At 38.1% G+C, this 17,062-nt stretch overlaps 1 protein-coding gene across 1 annotated transcript in view; it reads left to right on the top strand.

The window, feature by feature from the left end:
• Positions 1 to 12,360: 12,360 nt before the first annotated feature.
• The window catches only part of CDKAL1 (CDK5 regulatory subunit associated protein 1 like 1), a 732,119-nt gene continuing 727,417 nt past the window's right edge, over positions 12,361 to 17,062 (top strand). The window contains 1 exon segment of the mRNA XM_037843927.1: positions 12,361 to 12,478. Coding sequence (XP_037699855.1) covers positions 12,475 to 12,478 — 4 coding nt within the window. The 5' untranslated portion in view covers positions 12,361 to 12,474.

Below are 17,062 nucleotides of genomic sequence, written 5' to 3'. Positions count from 1 at the left end.
GATGAGATGGGGAGTCTTGGAAATATTTCCAAAAGAGGAAAGATATAACCTGACTGTGTTTTAAACAGAGCATTTGAGACTGCTGGGTTGAATTCAGCCAGAATGGGATAAGGGTGAAACTCGGACTAGTTAGGTGTCTGCTACATTAATAATGACTTCAATCAAGGTAGGTGCAGTGAAAGTGGTAAGGGGTGTCTCTGAATATATTTTCAATGTAGAGGCAAGAGGATTTTCTGGTAGATTTCATGCAGATTATGAGAGGCAAGCAGTCAAGAATGAGTCCAAAACCTTGGGCCTAAGTTACAGGAAGGATGGAGTTCTCATTTACTTTTTTTTTTCTTTTTTTTTAATCTTCATTTTAGTGAGATATATTCACATACCACTCAGTCATACAAAACAAATCATACTTTCGATTGTTCACAGTACCATTACATAGTTGTACATTCATCACCTAAATCAATCCCTGACACGTTCATTAGCACACACACAAAAATAACAAGAATAATAATTAGAGTGAAAAAGAGCAATTGAAGTAAAAAAGAACACTGGGTACCTTTGTCTGTTTGTTTCCTTCCCCTATTTTTCTACTCATCCATCCATAAACTAGACAAAGTGGAGTTTGGTCCTTATGGCTTTCCCAATCCCATTGTCACCCCTCATAAGCTACATTTTTATACAACTGTCTTCGAGATTCATGGGTTCTGGGTTGTAGTTTGATAGTTTCAGGTATCCACCACCAGCTACCCCAATTCTTTGGAACCTAAAAAGGGTTGTCTAAAGTGTGCGTAAGAGTGCCCACCAGAGTGATCTCTCGGCTCCTTTTGGAATCTCTCTGCCACTGAAGCTTATTTCATTTCCTTTCACATCCCCCTTTTGGTCAAGAAGATGTTCTCCGTCCCATGATGCCAGGTCTACATTTCTCCCCAGGAGTCATATTCCACGTTGCCAGGGAGATTCATTCCCCTGGGTGTCTGATCCCACATAGGGGGGAGGGCAGTGATTTCACCTTTCAAGTTAGCTTAGCTAGAGAGAGAGGGCCACATCTGAGCAACAAAGACGCATTCGGGAGGAGACTCTTAGGCACAAATACAGGGAGGCCTAGCCTCTCCTTTGCAGCAACCGTCTTCCCAAGGGTAAAACTTATGGTAGAGGGCTCAACCCATCAAACCACCAGTCCCCTATGTCTGTGGTCATGTTAGCAACCATGGAGGTGGGGTAGGCGAATACCCCTGCATTCTCCACAGGCTCCTCAAGGGGGCACTACATCGTTTTTTTGTTTTTTTTTTTTTTCCTTGTTTGTCTTTTTTCTTTTTTTTTTTTTTTAACTTTCCCTTCTTTTTTCAAATCAACTGTATGAAAAAAAAAGTTAAAAAGAAAACAAACATACAATAAAAGAACATTTCAAAGAGACCATAGCAAGGGAGTAAGAAAAAGACAACTAACCTAAGATAACTGCTTAACTTCCAACATGTTCCTACTTTACCCCAAGAAAGTTACATACTATAGCAACATTTCAGTGAACTTGTTCCTACTACATCCATCAGAAATTAACAGACCATAGTCATTTCTGGGCATCCCCAGAACGTTAAATAGCTTATCTGTTCTTCTTGGATTATTGTTCCCCCTTCCTTAATTGCTCTCTACTGCTAGTTCCCCTACATTCTACATTATAAACCATTTGTTTTACATTTTTCAAAGTTCACATTAGTGGTAGCATATAATATTTCTCTTTTTGTGCCTGGCTTATTTCGCTCAGCATTATGTCTTCAAGGTTCATCCATGTTGTCATATGTTTCACCAGATCGTTCCTTCTTACTGCCGCGTAGTATTCCATCGTGTGTATATACCACATTTTATTTATCCACTCATCTGTTGAAGGACATTTGGGTTGTTTCCATCTCTTGGCAATTGTGAATAATGCTGCTATGAACATTGGCGTGCAGATATCTGTTCGTGTCACTGCTTTCCGATCTTCCGGGTATATCCCGAGAAGTGCAATCGCTGGATCGAATGGTAGCTCTATCTCTAGTTTTCTAAGGAACTGCCAGACTGACTTCCAGAGTGGCTGAACCATTATACAGTCCCACCAACAATGAATAAGAGTTCCAATTTCTCCACATCCCCTCCAGCATTTGTAGTTTCCTGTTTGTTTAATGGCAGCCATTCTAACCGGTGTTAGATGGTATCTCATTGTGGTCTTAATTTGCATCTCTCTAATAGCTAGTGAAGCTGAACATTTTTTCATGTGTTTCTTGGCCATTTGTATTTCCTCTTCAGAGAACTGTCTTTTCATATCTTTTGCCCATTTTATAATTGGGCTGTCTGTACTATTGTCATTGAGTTGTAGGATTTCTTTGTATATGCAAGATATCAGTCTTTTGTCAGATACATGGTTTCCAAAAATTGTTTCCCATTGAGTTGGCTGCCTCTTTACCTTTTTGAGAAATTCCTTTGAGGTGCAGAAACTTCTAAGCTTGAGGAGTTCCCATTTATCTATTTTCTCTTTTGTTGCTTGTGCTTTGGGTGTAAAGTCTAGGAAGTGGCCTCCTAATACAAGGTCTTGAAGATGTTTTCCTACATTATCTTCTAGGAGTTTTATGGTACTTTCTTTTATATTGAGATCTTTGGTCCATTTTGAGTTAATTTTTGTGTAGGGGGTGAGGTAGGGGTCCTCTTTCATTCTTTTGGATATGGATATCCAACTCTCCCAGCCCCATTTGTTGAAAAGACCATTATGGCTCAGTTCGGTGACTTTGGGGGCCTTATCAAAGATCAGTCGGCCATAGATCTGAGGGTCTATCTCTGAATTCTCAATTCGATTCCATTGATCTATATGTCTATCTTTGTGCCAGTACCATGCTGTTTTGGCAACTGTGGCTTTATAATAAGCTTCAAAGTCAGGGAGTGTAAGTCCTCCCACTTCGTTTTTCTTTTTTAGAGTGTCTTTAGCAATTCGAGGCATCTTCCCTTTCCAAATAAATTTGATAACTAGCTTTTCCAAGTCTGCAAAGTAGGTTGTTGGAATTTTGATTGGGATTGCATTGAATCTGTAGATGAGTTTGGGTAGAATTGACATCTTAATGACATTTAGCCTTCCTATCCATGAACATGGAATATTTTTCCATCTTTTAAGGTCCCCTTCTATTTCTTTTAGTAGAGTTATGTAGTTTTCTTTGTATAGGTCTTTTACATCTTTGGTTAAGTTTATTCCTAGGTACTTGATTTTTTTAGTTGCTATTGAAAATGGTATCTTTTTCTTGAGTGTCTCTTCAGTTTGTTCATTTCTAGCATATAGAAACATTACTGACTTATGTGCATTAATCTTGTATCCCGCTACTTTGCTAAATTTGTTTATTAGCTCTAGTAGGTGTATCGTTGATTTCTCAGGGTTTTCTAGATATAAGATCATATCATCTGCAAACAATGACAGTTTTACTTCTTCTTTTCCAATTTGGATGCCTTTTATTTCTTTGTCTTGCCGGATTGCCCTGGCTAGCACTTCCAGCACAATGTTGAATAACAGTGGTGACAGCGGGCATCCTTGTCTTGTTCCTGATCTGAGAGGGAAGGCTTTCAGTCTCTCACCATTGAGTACTATGCTGGCTGTGGGTTTTTCATATATGCTCTTTATCATGTTGAGGAAGTTTCCTTCAATTCCTACCTTTTGAAGTGTTTTTATCAAAAAGGGATGTTGGATTTTGTCGAATGCTTTTTCAGCATCTATTGAGATGATCAATTGATTTTTCCCTTTCGAGTTTTTAATGTGTTGTAATACATTGATTGTTTTTCTTATGTTGAACCATCCTTGCATGCCTGGAATGAACCCCACTTGGTCATGGTGTATGATTTTTTTAATGTGTCTTTGGATTCGATTTGCAAGTATTTTGTTGAGGATTTTTGCATCTATATTCATTAGGGAGATTGGCCGGTAGTTTTCCTTTTTTGTAGCATCTTTGCCTGGTTTTGGTATTAGATTGATGTTAGCTTCATAAAATGAGTTAGGTAGTGTTCCATTTTTTTCAATGTTTTGAAAGAGTTTGAGTAAGATTGGTGTCAGTTCTTTCTGGAAAGTTTGGTAGAATTCCCCTGTGAAGCCATCTGGCCCTGGGCATTTATTTGTGGGAAGATTTTTGATGACTGATTGGATCTCTTTGCTTGTGATGGGTTGGTTGAGGTCTTCTATTTCTTCTCTGGTCAGTCTAGGTTGTTCATATGTTTCCAGGAAATTGTCCATTTCTTCTACATTATCCAGTTTGTTGCCATACAGTTGTTCATAATATCCTCTTATAATTTTTTTAATTTCTTCAGGATCTGCAGTTATGTCACCTTTTTCATTCATTATTTTGTTTATATGGGTCTTCTCTCTTTTGATTTTGTCAGTCTAGCTAGGGGCTTGTCAATCTTGTTGATCTTCTCAAAGAACCAACTTTTGGTGATATTTATCCTTTCTATTGTTTTTTTGTTCTCTATGTCATTTATTTCTGCTTTAATCCTTGTTATTTCTTTTCTTGTACTTGGTTTAGGATTGGTTTGCTGTTCATTTTCTAGCTTCTTCAGTTGATCCATTAGTTCTTTGATTTTGGCTCTTTCTTCCTTTTAATATATGCGTTTAGTGCTATAAATTTCCCCCTTAGCACTGCTTTTGCTGCATCCCATAGGTTTTGGTATGTTGTGTTCTCATTTTCATTCGTCTCTATATATTTAGCAATTTCTCTTGCTATTTCTTCTTTAACCCACTGATTGTTTAGGAGTGTGTTGTTTAACCTCCAGGTATTTGTGAATTTTCTAAGTCTCTGATGGTTATTGACTTCTAATTGTATTCCATTGTGGTCAGAGAATGTGCTTTGAATAATTTCAATCTTTTTAAATTTATTGAGGCTTGTTTTATGTCCCAGCATATGATCTATTCTGGAGAAAGTTCCGTGAGCACTAGAAAAGTATGTGTATCCTGTTGATTTGGGATGTAATGTCCTGTAGATGTCTGTTAAATCTAATTCATTTATCAGATTGTTTAGGTTTTCAATTTCCTTATTGGTCTTCTGTCTGGTTGATCTATCTATAGGAGAGAGTGATGTGTTGAAGTCTCCCACAATTATTGTGGAAACATCAATTGCTTCCTTTAGTTTTGCCAATGTTTCTCTCATGTATTTTGTGGCACCTTGATTGGGTGCATAGACATTTACGATTGTTATTTCTTCTTGCTGAATTGCCCCTTTTATTAGTATGTAGTGGCCTTCTTTGTCTCTCAAAACATCCCTGCATTTGAAGTCTATTTTATCTGAGATTAATATTGCTACACCTGCTTTCTTTTGGCTGTAGCTTGCATGAAATATTTTTTTCCATCCTTTCACTTTCAGTTTCTTTGTGTCCCTGTGTCTAAGATGAGTCTCTTGTATGCAACATATTGATGGTTCATTTTTTTTGATCCATTCTGCGAATCTATATCTTTTAATTGGGGAGTTTAATCCATTTACATTCAACGTTAAAACCGTGAAGGCATTTCTTGAATCGGCCATCTTATCCTTTGGATTATGTTTGCCATATTTTTCCCTCTCTCTATTAATATCCTTTATTGTACCCATACCGAATCTCTTTAGTACTGAACCTTTCTCCAAGTCTCTCTGTCCTGTCTTTGTTTCTCTGTCTGTAGGGCTCCCTTTAGTATCTCCAGTAGGGCAGGTCTCTTGTTAGCAAATTCTCTCAGCATTTCTTTGTCTGTGAAAATTTAAGCTCTCCCTCAAATTTGAAGGAGAGCTTTGCTGGATAAAGTATTCTTGGCTGGAAATTCCTCTCACTCAGAATTTTAAATATATCGTGCCACTGCCTTCTCGCCTCCATGGTGGCTGCTGAGTAGTCACTACTTAGTCTTATGCTGTTTCCTTTGTATGTGGTGAATTGCTTTTCTCTTGCTGCTTTCAGAACTTGCTCCTTCTCTTCTATGTTTGACAGTGTGATCAGTATATGTCTCGGAGTGGGTTTTTTTTGGATTTATTCTATTTGGAGTTCGCTGAGCATTTATGATTTGTGTATTTATGTTGTTTAGAAGATTTGGGAAGTTTTCCCCAACAATTTCTTTGAATACTCTTCCTAGACCTTTACCCTTTTCTTCCCCTTCTGGGACACCAATGAGTCTTATATTCGGACGTTTCATATTATCTATCATATCCCTGAGGTCCATTTCGAGTTTTTCAATTTTTTTCCCCATTCTTTCTTTTATGTTTTCATTTTCCATTCTGTCATCTTCCAGGTCACTGATTCGTTGTTCAACTTCCTCTAGTCTTGTACTATGAGTGTCCAGAATCTTTTTAATTTGGTCAACAGTTTCTTTAATTTCCATAAGATCATCCATTTTTTTATTTAGTCTTGCAATGTCTTCTTTATGCTCTTCTAGGGTCTTCTTGATTTCCTTCATATCCCGTACTAGGGTCTCATTGTTCATCTTTAGTTCTTTGAGTAGCTGCTCTAGGTGTGTCTCTTCTGGTCTTTTGATTTGGGTGCTTGGGCTTGGGTTATCCATATCGTCTGGTTTTTTCATATGCTTTATAATTTTCTGTTGTTTTTGGCCTCGTGGCATTTGCTGACCTTGATAGGGTTCTTTTAGGGTTTGTAGACCAGTTGAAGTCCTTATCTCTAATTTATCAGATCTACAGCTTCGTGGAGTACACTTTCTCTAACTAACCAGCAGGTGGCGTCCACGAGACACCTGTTCTCCACAAGCCAGATCTCCCCTGCTTAGCCTTTTTGGTGAGTGGGGGAGTGAGTCTTGTGGGGCCCAATTGGTGTCCCAAGCTTGCGTGTGTAGTTGGTGTTGCCTGCCCTGTATGTGGGGCGTGTTTCTGGGCAGTCGGGGAGGGGGGGTGGCCCTAACAATCAAATCTCCCTGATGATCCTAGAGTTTTAAAGCTACTGCAATAGTCTAATCCTTCAGTTCAGTCCTGCCACAGTTTGTCTCTGCCACTGACCCACAAGTCTTTGGTATTGGCGTATGGCTCCTGAGACTTGCAAGTGGGCCCCTCTTCCAGGCTGTGCACCCCGGGTCCTCTGTTGAGGGATGACTGTGCTATGTCGCAGGTGAGTGCCGTCCCCCCAGGGCAGTTCTGGGCTGCTGGGCTGTGTTGGGAGGCTCCCAGTCTGCTCAAATGATGGCTGAATGGGGCTCTGTTAATTCACACTGCTCCCCCTTCCCAGCTCTGGGACATTCAGCTGAGGTTGCAGGGAAGGCTAATGTCCACGCCCAGTTTTGTGGTGTGTGCCTGTTATTTGAAGCACTTCCGTCACACTGGGTTGTCTGGGGCAGCTCTGGGCTATGGGGCTGGCGATGGGCAGGAGTGTTTCCTGTCCACCAGGAGGTGGCTGTGAGCGGACACCCCCCTTTTCTTGGGAAGTTGTGTTGTTTAGTGAATTTTCTCAGCCACTGGATTATTGCCTTTTGTCTCAGAGCTCTCTTAGTTCTGCTCTTGACTTGACGTGCCCAAATTTCAATTCTTTGAAGCTTTCTGTATTGAGCTTCTTAGAGTAATTGTTTTAGAAAAAGCAAAAAGGATTTAAAAAAAAAAACCAAAAAAAAAAAAAACGGCCCTCCTCAGAGATCTAATGGGTTATTGAAATGCTAATAGACAAAGCAACCAGGGCCATTAAGGAAAGGTGCACAGGGCAGAGAGATCAGCCTTGCTTCGGGATTTGCATATGCGCCTCAAGGCCTGATCTCCGCCCTTCCCCTTTCTGTGTTCACCAGAACTCCAAAAATCCTCTGCTTTTATTTTGGAGTTTTTCGTGTTGTTTTTTTTCTATGCCTGTCTCCTCTCTGCTGGGCTGGCTGCTCTCAGAGTCTCTGGTGTCTGGCCTCAGTCTATCTATGGTTGGAGTTTGAATCAGTAGAATGAGTTTCCGGTAAGAGCAGCCACTGCAATTCTCCCTTCTCCTTCCTGGAGCTGACAGCCCCTCCTCCCCCGGGACTGAGCCTGGCAGGGAGGGGCGCGGGTCCCCTGGCCGCAAAAACTTACAGATTTTGCTGATCTCAGCAGTTCCACGTTTTCATGAGTGTTGTATGAAGTATGCCCAAAGTCAGATTGCTCTGTGGTGTCCAGTCCACGCAGTTCCTGGCTTTTTACCTACTCTCCTGGAGGAGTAACTAAAACATACAGCTCACCAGTCTGCCATCTTGCCATGTATGATTTTTTTAATGTGTCTTTGTATTCGATTTGCAAGTATTTTGTTGAGGATTTTTGCATCTATATTCATTAGGGAGATTGGCCGGTAGTTTTCCTTTTTTGTAGCATCTTTGCCTGTTTTTGGTATTAGATTGATGTTAGCTTCATAAAATGAGTTAGGTAGTGTTCCATTTTCTTCAATGTTTTGAAAGAGTTTGAGTAAGATTGGTGGCAGTTCTTTCTGGAAAGTTTGGTAGAATTCTCCTGTGAAGCCATCTGGCCCTGGGCATTTGTTTGTGGGAAGATTTTTGATGACTGATTGGATCTCTTTGCTTGTGATGGGTTGGTTGAGGTCTTGTATTTCTTCTCTGGTCAGTCTAGGTTGTTCATATGTTTCCAGGAAATTGTCCATTTCCTCTACATTATCCAGTTTGTTGCCATACAGTTGTTCATAGTATCCTCTTATAATTTTTTTAATTTCTTCAGGGTCTGCAGTTATGTCACCTTTTTCATTAAAGATCCTTTTTAAAAAAATTTACATATTTCTTGAATTCCTTCTTTTTTTCCTGTATGCCCTCTGTCACCATCTTGGTTCTGGGGTTCATATTTAGAGTAGTAACATTCTAACTTATTTCCTTATCTTCAATCCTTTATAAAAACCAACACCTGAAAAATCTTCCTAAAAATCTGCTTTAGATGTCCAGTTGAGGAACTTTACCATGACCCCTAATTTATCACCCATTGCATCCAATTAAAATCCCTGGGTCTAGCACTGATTTTCTTGTGCTCTCCTTTTTGCTCACTAGATCAGAGTTGGATATCAGTCATGTATGATGGAAAAGCTAATATAAATAACAATGTATTTGTCTAGTGCATGTGGACCTGATGAACTTTAAAAATTAATGCTTACTACGTGTACTTTTCTTCTCTTATATAAGGAATAGAGTAATCTATTTTAACAAACTCATTTTACTAAATTTACGTAATCTACTTAGAAAATTTCATATATATTTCTTACCCTTTTTTCAAGAATGAATTACACACATGATTTGTTTCTCATTTATAAAAAGCATATTGATTGATACAAATTCATAAATACCCTGGCTGATTACCCAGACTGCAAGCTAAATCTAAAATCTGTGTCCCTAAATTTTTAGAGTTTCAAGTTTTATTCCTTATTTCTTGGTTATTGACTGTAATAGTAAGAAGTGATGCCTTAATTGATGGGCCACATTTTCTCTTCAAATTTTCACCTTGAAGACTGAAATGAAAAGTTGAGCCAATCATTCTAAATTCTTACAGATTTTATTCCACTTGTCACTTATCACTCTTTTCTTTTTCCTCTTCATTGTTTTTCTCTCTTTGAAATTTTTCATTATTGTTAATGTAAGTATGAATTTTCTTCCTTCTGAAGTATTCATATAGAGTTGTTGCTAAAACAGCTGAAGTCAGACTGCCTAAGCATCAGTTTTGTCCTCTTAAAAAAAAAGAGGATAACGAAAGTACTCTTAATTTAGGGGGTTTATCTGTAGTGTTATTGTGAGGATTAAATTTGATAATTCACATAGAGTGCTTAACCTGTTACCGGCCCATATTTATAAGTGCTCCAAAAATGAGAGCTTTTACTATTGTTTTATAGATTCGCTTGCATTATTAGTGTGTCTTTTTATACACCAATTGGTTTTTCTACCACTAAACATTTATAAAGCATTTATGCTATATTGTGGGCTGGAAAAACAAGATGGGGTCTTTATTCTTAAGAAGCTTACAAGCTAATTTGAGATACAAAGCATAAAGATTCAACTTTTTTTAAATTAAGATTTATTCACATACCATACAATCATCCAAAGTATATAATCTATTGGTAAAAATTCAGCTTTAAATATCAGTATAAGAGTTCAATGCTGCAATGTAACAGATAAACAGTAAAGGATATATTATTATATGTTATTTTAATTTTATTTACAAAATATAGTCTTTTATTTTTTGAATAAATAATATATTTGTATGGTACAAAAATAAAAGGCTGAAAACAGTGTACAGGGAAAAGTAAATCTCCCTTGAGACACCCAGTTCCCTCTCCTAGAGTCAACCCCATTATCAGTTACTTCTATATTCTACTCTGTCTCTCTCTAATTACACAAATTATTATGTGTATACACTCTATACACTGTTTTGCAACTTGTTTCTTCCAAGATATGGATATATCATGGATAATACATTAAGAGAAACCTCATTCCTTTTTAACAAGTGCTCAGATACCATGAATATATTTAATCAATTCTCTGTTGAGGATTCTTAGAGGGTCATTTGGAATTGCAAACAATGCTTAATAGAATAATCTGGTACACGTATCATTTCATTGAAGTGTAAATATTTCTGTAAGATAAATTCCTAGAGGTAGGGCCACTGAGTTTTCTTAATGATTTAGCTAAAACTTGCCTAAAGTGTTTTGGGAAAAGAATCTCCAATTTGAAATCATCTGGGCAGATTTCACCGAGGAGGTATTTTTGCTAGTCACTTAATCCAAGACTTGCAAACACCCTCCTATCCTCTTCTTTCTCACCTGTCAATCATTATATCTTGCTGATTTTACCTCCTCAGTATCTCTTTGAATCTGTCCTCCTCCCCATTCCTAGAAGCCAACAATTCAATTTAGGCTTTCCTATTTCTTCATGTGTAGTATTGTCCTCAAACTCATCCTCCTGAGAGAATTACCTGCTCAGAACACCCATGCTGCTTGAAACATCCAGGATTAGGTCTATTGTCTTTAATTTAGCATACACAGTGCACCTTAATGTGGTCCCTAGACTTCCCCTCTCAGCCTCCTCTTCCATCACTTAGCTTCACTTCTTTTGCTTTTATAATGTAGAATAGCTTATAGTTTCAGACCTCCATGCATTTGCTCCATTTGCCTTCATCCATTTCTCTTATTTCACCTCTGCGGGAAGTCTTGACCTCCTTGTGCAGGAAAAGGACCCTCCCTATTGTGCTCCACAGGGCTCTTGCACTCATCTTTCATAGTGTTTTTTTTCTATTGAAATTATTTCCTTGAAATAGCCTGAAGTAGCAGTCTTTTTTCTTTCTAGCCCTAGAGTCCAGCACAATGCCTGCTGTCATGTGGTGGATACTCAGTACAGTTTCTTTAACGGAACTCAACTAGATCTTGGGGACAAGGGGTGGAGTCATTCATTCATTCATTCAAAATATGTTTATTGAATAGCCATTACATGCAAGGTTATGTGGTGGGCAGGGGGATTAAAATAAAAAGAAAAAGGAAGATAATCCAGGAATTACTTTTGGACTGGTGAAAGAGATGGGGGAGACAGCAACATAAACATACAATTTTAATTCAGTACTGCAGTGGAAGCAGGTCACAGTTTAGATCATCTTATCTACATGTATGAACGGAGAAAAGGGTGGGAGACCTGCATTTTAATTAGAGGGATTTGCATGAGGAAAGGCATTTGCAAAATAAGGTAATTTCTCCAAATTATGGTAAAACACAGGGTCAGCCATAAAACTTGTGGTTTACTTCCTGTTTAAGGCCCATTGTTCCTGGCCCAGTTTTTAAAGGTCAAAGGAAGGTCAAATAGAGTGTCTTGGGTGAAGAGTAATGAAATGAGATAATGTGTAAAGCAACCAGGTCAGAATCAGGTGTACTCCATAAAGTTCTCTTTTTTCCCCCTAGGTGTCTGCTAAACTAGGCAAGTATTCCAGTAAAACTTGCTTGTTGTTAAATGATTTATATTAACCTACCAACTGTTCTTTCTCTTGTGTTTTCTACCCTCTTTTATCTATTACCTCATGTTGCAAAAGACTGAGGAAGCTAGTAAAATGCAGTGAAAGGAGCAGGTTCTTTGGGAGTCAGACAAAATTGGATTCAGCCCAGGAATCAGCCACCACTACTAGTGATTTCGGGTAAGTATGTATTTAAACTCCCAGTTTCCTCTTTTGTAAAATAGGAATGACAAATAAATGAAGAGATACTGTTTATGTAAAGCGCTTAACACGTGCTTGTCACACAGTAATAATTCAACAGAAGTTAGCTATTAAGCAATTCTAAGAGCCCGTGTTCTTGGGAGATGTGTTTTCACCCGCGCAGCGAGAAGAACTGGAAGCTTAATGGTTACTAAAATAAGCCAAACAAGGACGCCTGCTTTCAGCGATGATGTAATTTGATCTCTCTGGGCCACCGTCGCCGAGCATGCGTAAATAAACGTGGGGAGACGTGTCATGGCGAGCTCCATCTAAAACCTGTGCTGTTTCCGGAGAGTGGCATGTTGATTTTCTTACTTTGAACTGGTTTGGTATTTCCCGACTGATGGGTAAGGGTGATGGATGGATCAGTGTGGGGTAGAGTGAGCCGGATTCCTTTTATGGCGGAGCCTTGTTTCCCCAGTTTGTGTTTCTCGGGCCTTTTGCCAGTTTGTTTCGCAGTTAAAAGGAGATTTGCCTGCTGGGATGGGGGTTTTGGAGTCAGGTAGCGCTTCCAGGAGTGGCGAAAGGATCGTTAGCCTCAGATGCAGTTGGTCTGCAAGGAGCATTTACGGGATCTTGGTTTTTATTGTTTGGGATCAGAACTAACTTCATTTGCTCTCTTACTTTCTACGTTAGTGAATTTGTGGGACGTGACAAGGCTTTCGCAGTTATCTGACATTCACAGAGTTGCTTCTTAATAAGAGTTTAAATTGAAGTTGGCCAGAGCAGCAGGTGTCTTGCTTCTCACTTTTCATTCTCGTTTACTCATAAAACCTTTTTCTGAATCTCAGGAGTAGAAGCGACACGTGTCTTTCGCGTTAAAGGTGATCTGGAGACCTTCCTCATTGCCTTATTCCTGTTTTGTAGTTGTTGCTATTACTTGCGCCACGGGGACATGTGGGGCTGGATAGCCAGATGCTGGATCACTGTCATTATAGATATGGCTGGTGACAAAACACCAGTCCTAATCACTAAAAAGTTGGAAGTAATATGGAGTATCGTTAACTCTGCTGTATACAACAGTCTTTTTATGTACTCTAATTCTTTTTAAGTAGTTCTTAAGTGTTCTTACTTTGATTTTATGAGCTTGTTTGGTGCTTGCTTTATCTAATCGGTTTTTGTTTTCCAGACTAATTTTTCAAGAGGACTTGAATCTAAGTGCAGTAAATCAAGGTACTAATTTATTTAAAACCTTTTATGTTTGAGTGGCATGCTCCACATTACAGTGTGCAGAAAGATAGCCTATTTTCTTAGTAATTTTGCTAATTATCATTTCATGGAAACACCATAGTCTCATTATCTCTAAATCCAAGAGATGTTTTCATTTGTTTCACTTAATCTTTCATCTGCATTCAGCAGCCCTGACCATGTCCATCTTCTTGACAAGCATGCTCTTTGCCTTTGCCTTTGCTTTCATGACCCCACAGATTTTCTGCTTCTCTGGTGACTGCTTTTTGGTTTCCCTTATAGGCTGATTCTCCTCTACTGGCAGTAAATTTTGGAATTCCTCAAGGCTTGGTTCTGTACTCTCTCCTATTTTAGCTTTCTTTTTTAGTTTTTTTTTCCTCTTTCTCTCTGGATGTTCTAATATATTCCCACACTTTCAGGTATCACCTACCCTACGGTTGAACTTTTGAGATTGCCTGCCTGGTGTCTTGAATATCTCAAAGACATCCCAAATTCAGTTTTTCCTGAAACAAGCTTCTCCTCTTGAGCTGGTCTTCTGTTGTTCTGTTTTAGAGAATGCTAGCATTATCTGTCTACTGTCTAGACACCTAAGTAAGAGACCTAGAAGTTATTCTTGGCTCCTCCATCACACTCACTCCTTGTATTCAACTTGAGTATTAGTCACTGTCTCCTAAATATCTTATTAATTCATGTGCTTCTTTCCACCAGTACACCTTAGTCCAAGCTGTCTTCTCTCACCAGACTAATAATACAGTATTATCTGAAAGTGCTTTTTAATGGGCATATGGATCACTTTGGAATCCTGTTAAAATGTGGATTCTGATTCATTAAGTTTGGGTTGGGGCCTGAGATTCTACCTTTCTTAAGCTCTCAGGTGATGGTACCAGGGAACAAACTTGAGAGTATCAAGGTCCTAACTGGTCAGCCTTTGCCTATTCTGGTGTTCCTCCACTTTATTTTTCACTCTGCAGCTGGAGAGATCATTTCACAACACAGTTTGACCACAATATATTTTTTTTAATTCAGTTTTATTGCATTATATTCACATACCATAAAATCATCCATGGTGTACAATCAGCTGTTCACAGTACCATCATATAGTTGTGCATTCATCACCCCAACCTATTTTTAAACATTTCCTTGTATCAGAAAAAGTGAAAATAAGAATAAAAAATAAAAGTAAAGAACACCCAAAACACCCTCCTCACATCCTATTTTTCATTTAGTTTTTTGTCCCCATTTTTCTACTCATCCATCCGTACACTGGATAAAGGGAGTGTAATCCATAAGGCTTTTCACAATTACACTGTCACTGCTTGTAATCTACACTGTTGTACAATCATCTTCAAGATTCAAGGCTACTGGGTTGGAGTTTGGTAGTTTCAGGCACTTACTTCCAGCTATTGAGATACAATAAAACCTAAAAAGTGTTAATGTATATAGCGCGTGAGAATGTCCACCAGAGTGACTTCTCGACTTCATTTGAAATCTCTCAGCCACTGAAGCTTTATTTTGTTTCATTTTGTCTCCCCCTTTTTGACCACATTATTCTTACCATGGCTTCCTCTCCCTCTTTGGATAAGGATAAAACTAATCCCATCTTTTTAGCTAATCTCCTACCACCTTTCTTCTTAATCTTTTGAGTAAAGTTGCATCTAATTTCTTTCAGTCTTGTAAAATTTCTTTGAGGTATATTTTTAATACAATAAAATTTGCAAGTTTTTGGTGTACAATATGATGAGTTTTGAGAAACTTATACTACTACAATAATGGTATAGAATATTTCTGTCACAAAAAATTCTTTGTAGTCAATCCCCTCTCCCTTCCCCTGGTTCCTGGGAAATATTTGCCTGCTTTCTGTCACTGTAGTTGTGCATTTTTTAAAATTTCATATAAATGGAATCTTGATATTTATTTGTTTATTCTTTTGTGTCTGGCTTCTTTCACTTGGTGTAAAGCTTTTGAGATTCATCCTTGTTGATGTGTATATCAGTAGCTCATGCTTTTTTATTGCCAAATAATATTACATTGCCTTGATATACCACAATTAGTTTATCCTTTCACCAGTTGATGGATATTTGGGTGGTTTCCACTTTTTTTGCTGTCAAAAATAATACTGCTGTGAACATTCAGGTATAAGTTCTAGTTTGGACTTATGTTTTAAATTCTCTTTATGTACCTTGAAGTGAAATTCTGGATCAAATTGTGACTATGACTAACTTCTTGAGGTACTGCCAAACTATTTTTCACAGCAGAGGCAATATTTTATATTTTTACCAACAATGTATGAGGGTTCCAATTTCTCCACATCCTTGTCAATACTTGTTATTGCCTGTCATTTTAATAATTGTTATCCTAGTAGGTATGAAGTCATAGTTCATTGTGATTTGATTTGCATTTCCCTGATGGCTAATGATATTGGGCATCTTTTCATGTGCTTATTGGACGTTTGTATATCTGCTCATTGGCCACTGAATTGTATGCTTGAAAGTTGTTAAAAGGTGAAATTCTATGTTGTATATATATCACCACAATAATAATAAATAATAAAACAGTGAGCCAGGCGACTTGTTAAAGATTTTCCCAGAATTTTTGATTCAGTAGGCCTGGAGTGGGGCCCAAGAACTTTCATTTTAGCAAGTTTCCTGGTGATGCTGATGTTGCTTGTATGGGAACCACACTTTGAGAACAACTGGTGTAGGAAATTGGTTCACAACTTTGGCTGTACTGGTGAGTTACTGGAAAGTTGGAAAAAAAAAAAAAAAAAAAAAAATTCAGGCTCCCGTCCCAGAAATTGGTGTTGGTAAGTTTCAAAAGCTCCTCAGGTGAATATAATGAGCACCGAAGATTGAGAATCACTGTGCAGGAGAGTAGTGCTGTTTAATCAGGCATGTTTAGTGGAATCACTTGGACAGGTTTTAAGTTCACATGACTCAGCTCTACTCTTAGAGATTCTAATTCAGAATGAGACATGGGTATCTGGTATTATAAAAGTTCCCCTAATATCTCAGCTATTGTCAGGAGAATATTGCATCCTCTCTTCTTTCTTTTCATCATTTTCATTATCTCCCTGCCCTCTTCCCTGAATCTGTTTTTATTTATTTTATCAAATATGATCTTCTCAACCTTTGAGAAAAAACTATTTGATCTTCTTGCTCCATTTAAGATCTTGCTTTTCATTTATTTTCAAACTTTCATTTCCTTTTTATTCATTTGTTTAACACTTTTTGAAGGCTAACAATTTCTACTGCTTGTCTGTTGGAAGTAAACACTTTAGCTTTAGTAGTGATGAGTGAGGTTGTTGAGGTGCTTTTGATATGCAGCCAGATTTAGGAAGTTCTCCATTATATTTTTCTCCTTTTGAATTGCTAGTTCAAAGGGAATATAAGTTTTAAAGTTTGGTATTAATTGCTAGATTCCCTTCCCACGAGGGTGTATCAGTTTTACCATGTTTTCAGCTGACACTGGGTTTTTGTCAGTCTCATTTTTTTGGGGGGGGAAGGGGGTAGATGAAGAATAACTGTTTAAATACTTGCTATTAGTGTACTTGAGCATTCTTGCATATACTTATTGGTTATTTATATTTCTTATGTGAATTATCTGTTTTTCCTTTGTCCATTTTTTTTTTTTTTTTCAATTGGAATGTATTTGCTTCTTAGTGCCACATTAAACTTGTGCATTGTTTGTGCCTTGCCCGGAGGCATTGTGTGAAAAGCATGGTATTGAGAGGAATACTAGGTTGT

Source organism: Choloepus didactylus, chromosome 7 (assembly GCF_015220235.1).
Source record: "Choloepus didactylus isolate mChoDid1 chromosome 7, mChoDid1.pri, whole genome shotgun sequence".
In the NCBI taxonomy this organism is placed as follows: Eukaryota; Metazoa; Chordata; class Mammalia; order Pilosa; family Megalonychidae; genus Choloepus; species Choloepus didactylus.
This window is presented reverse-complemented; position numbering and strand designations above follow the sequence as displayed.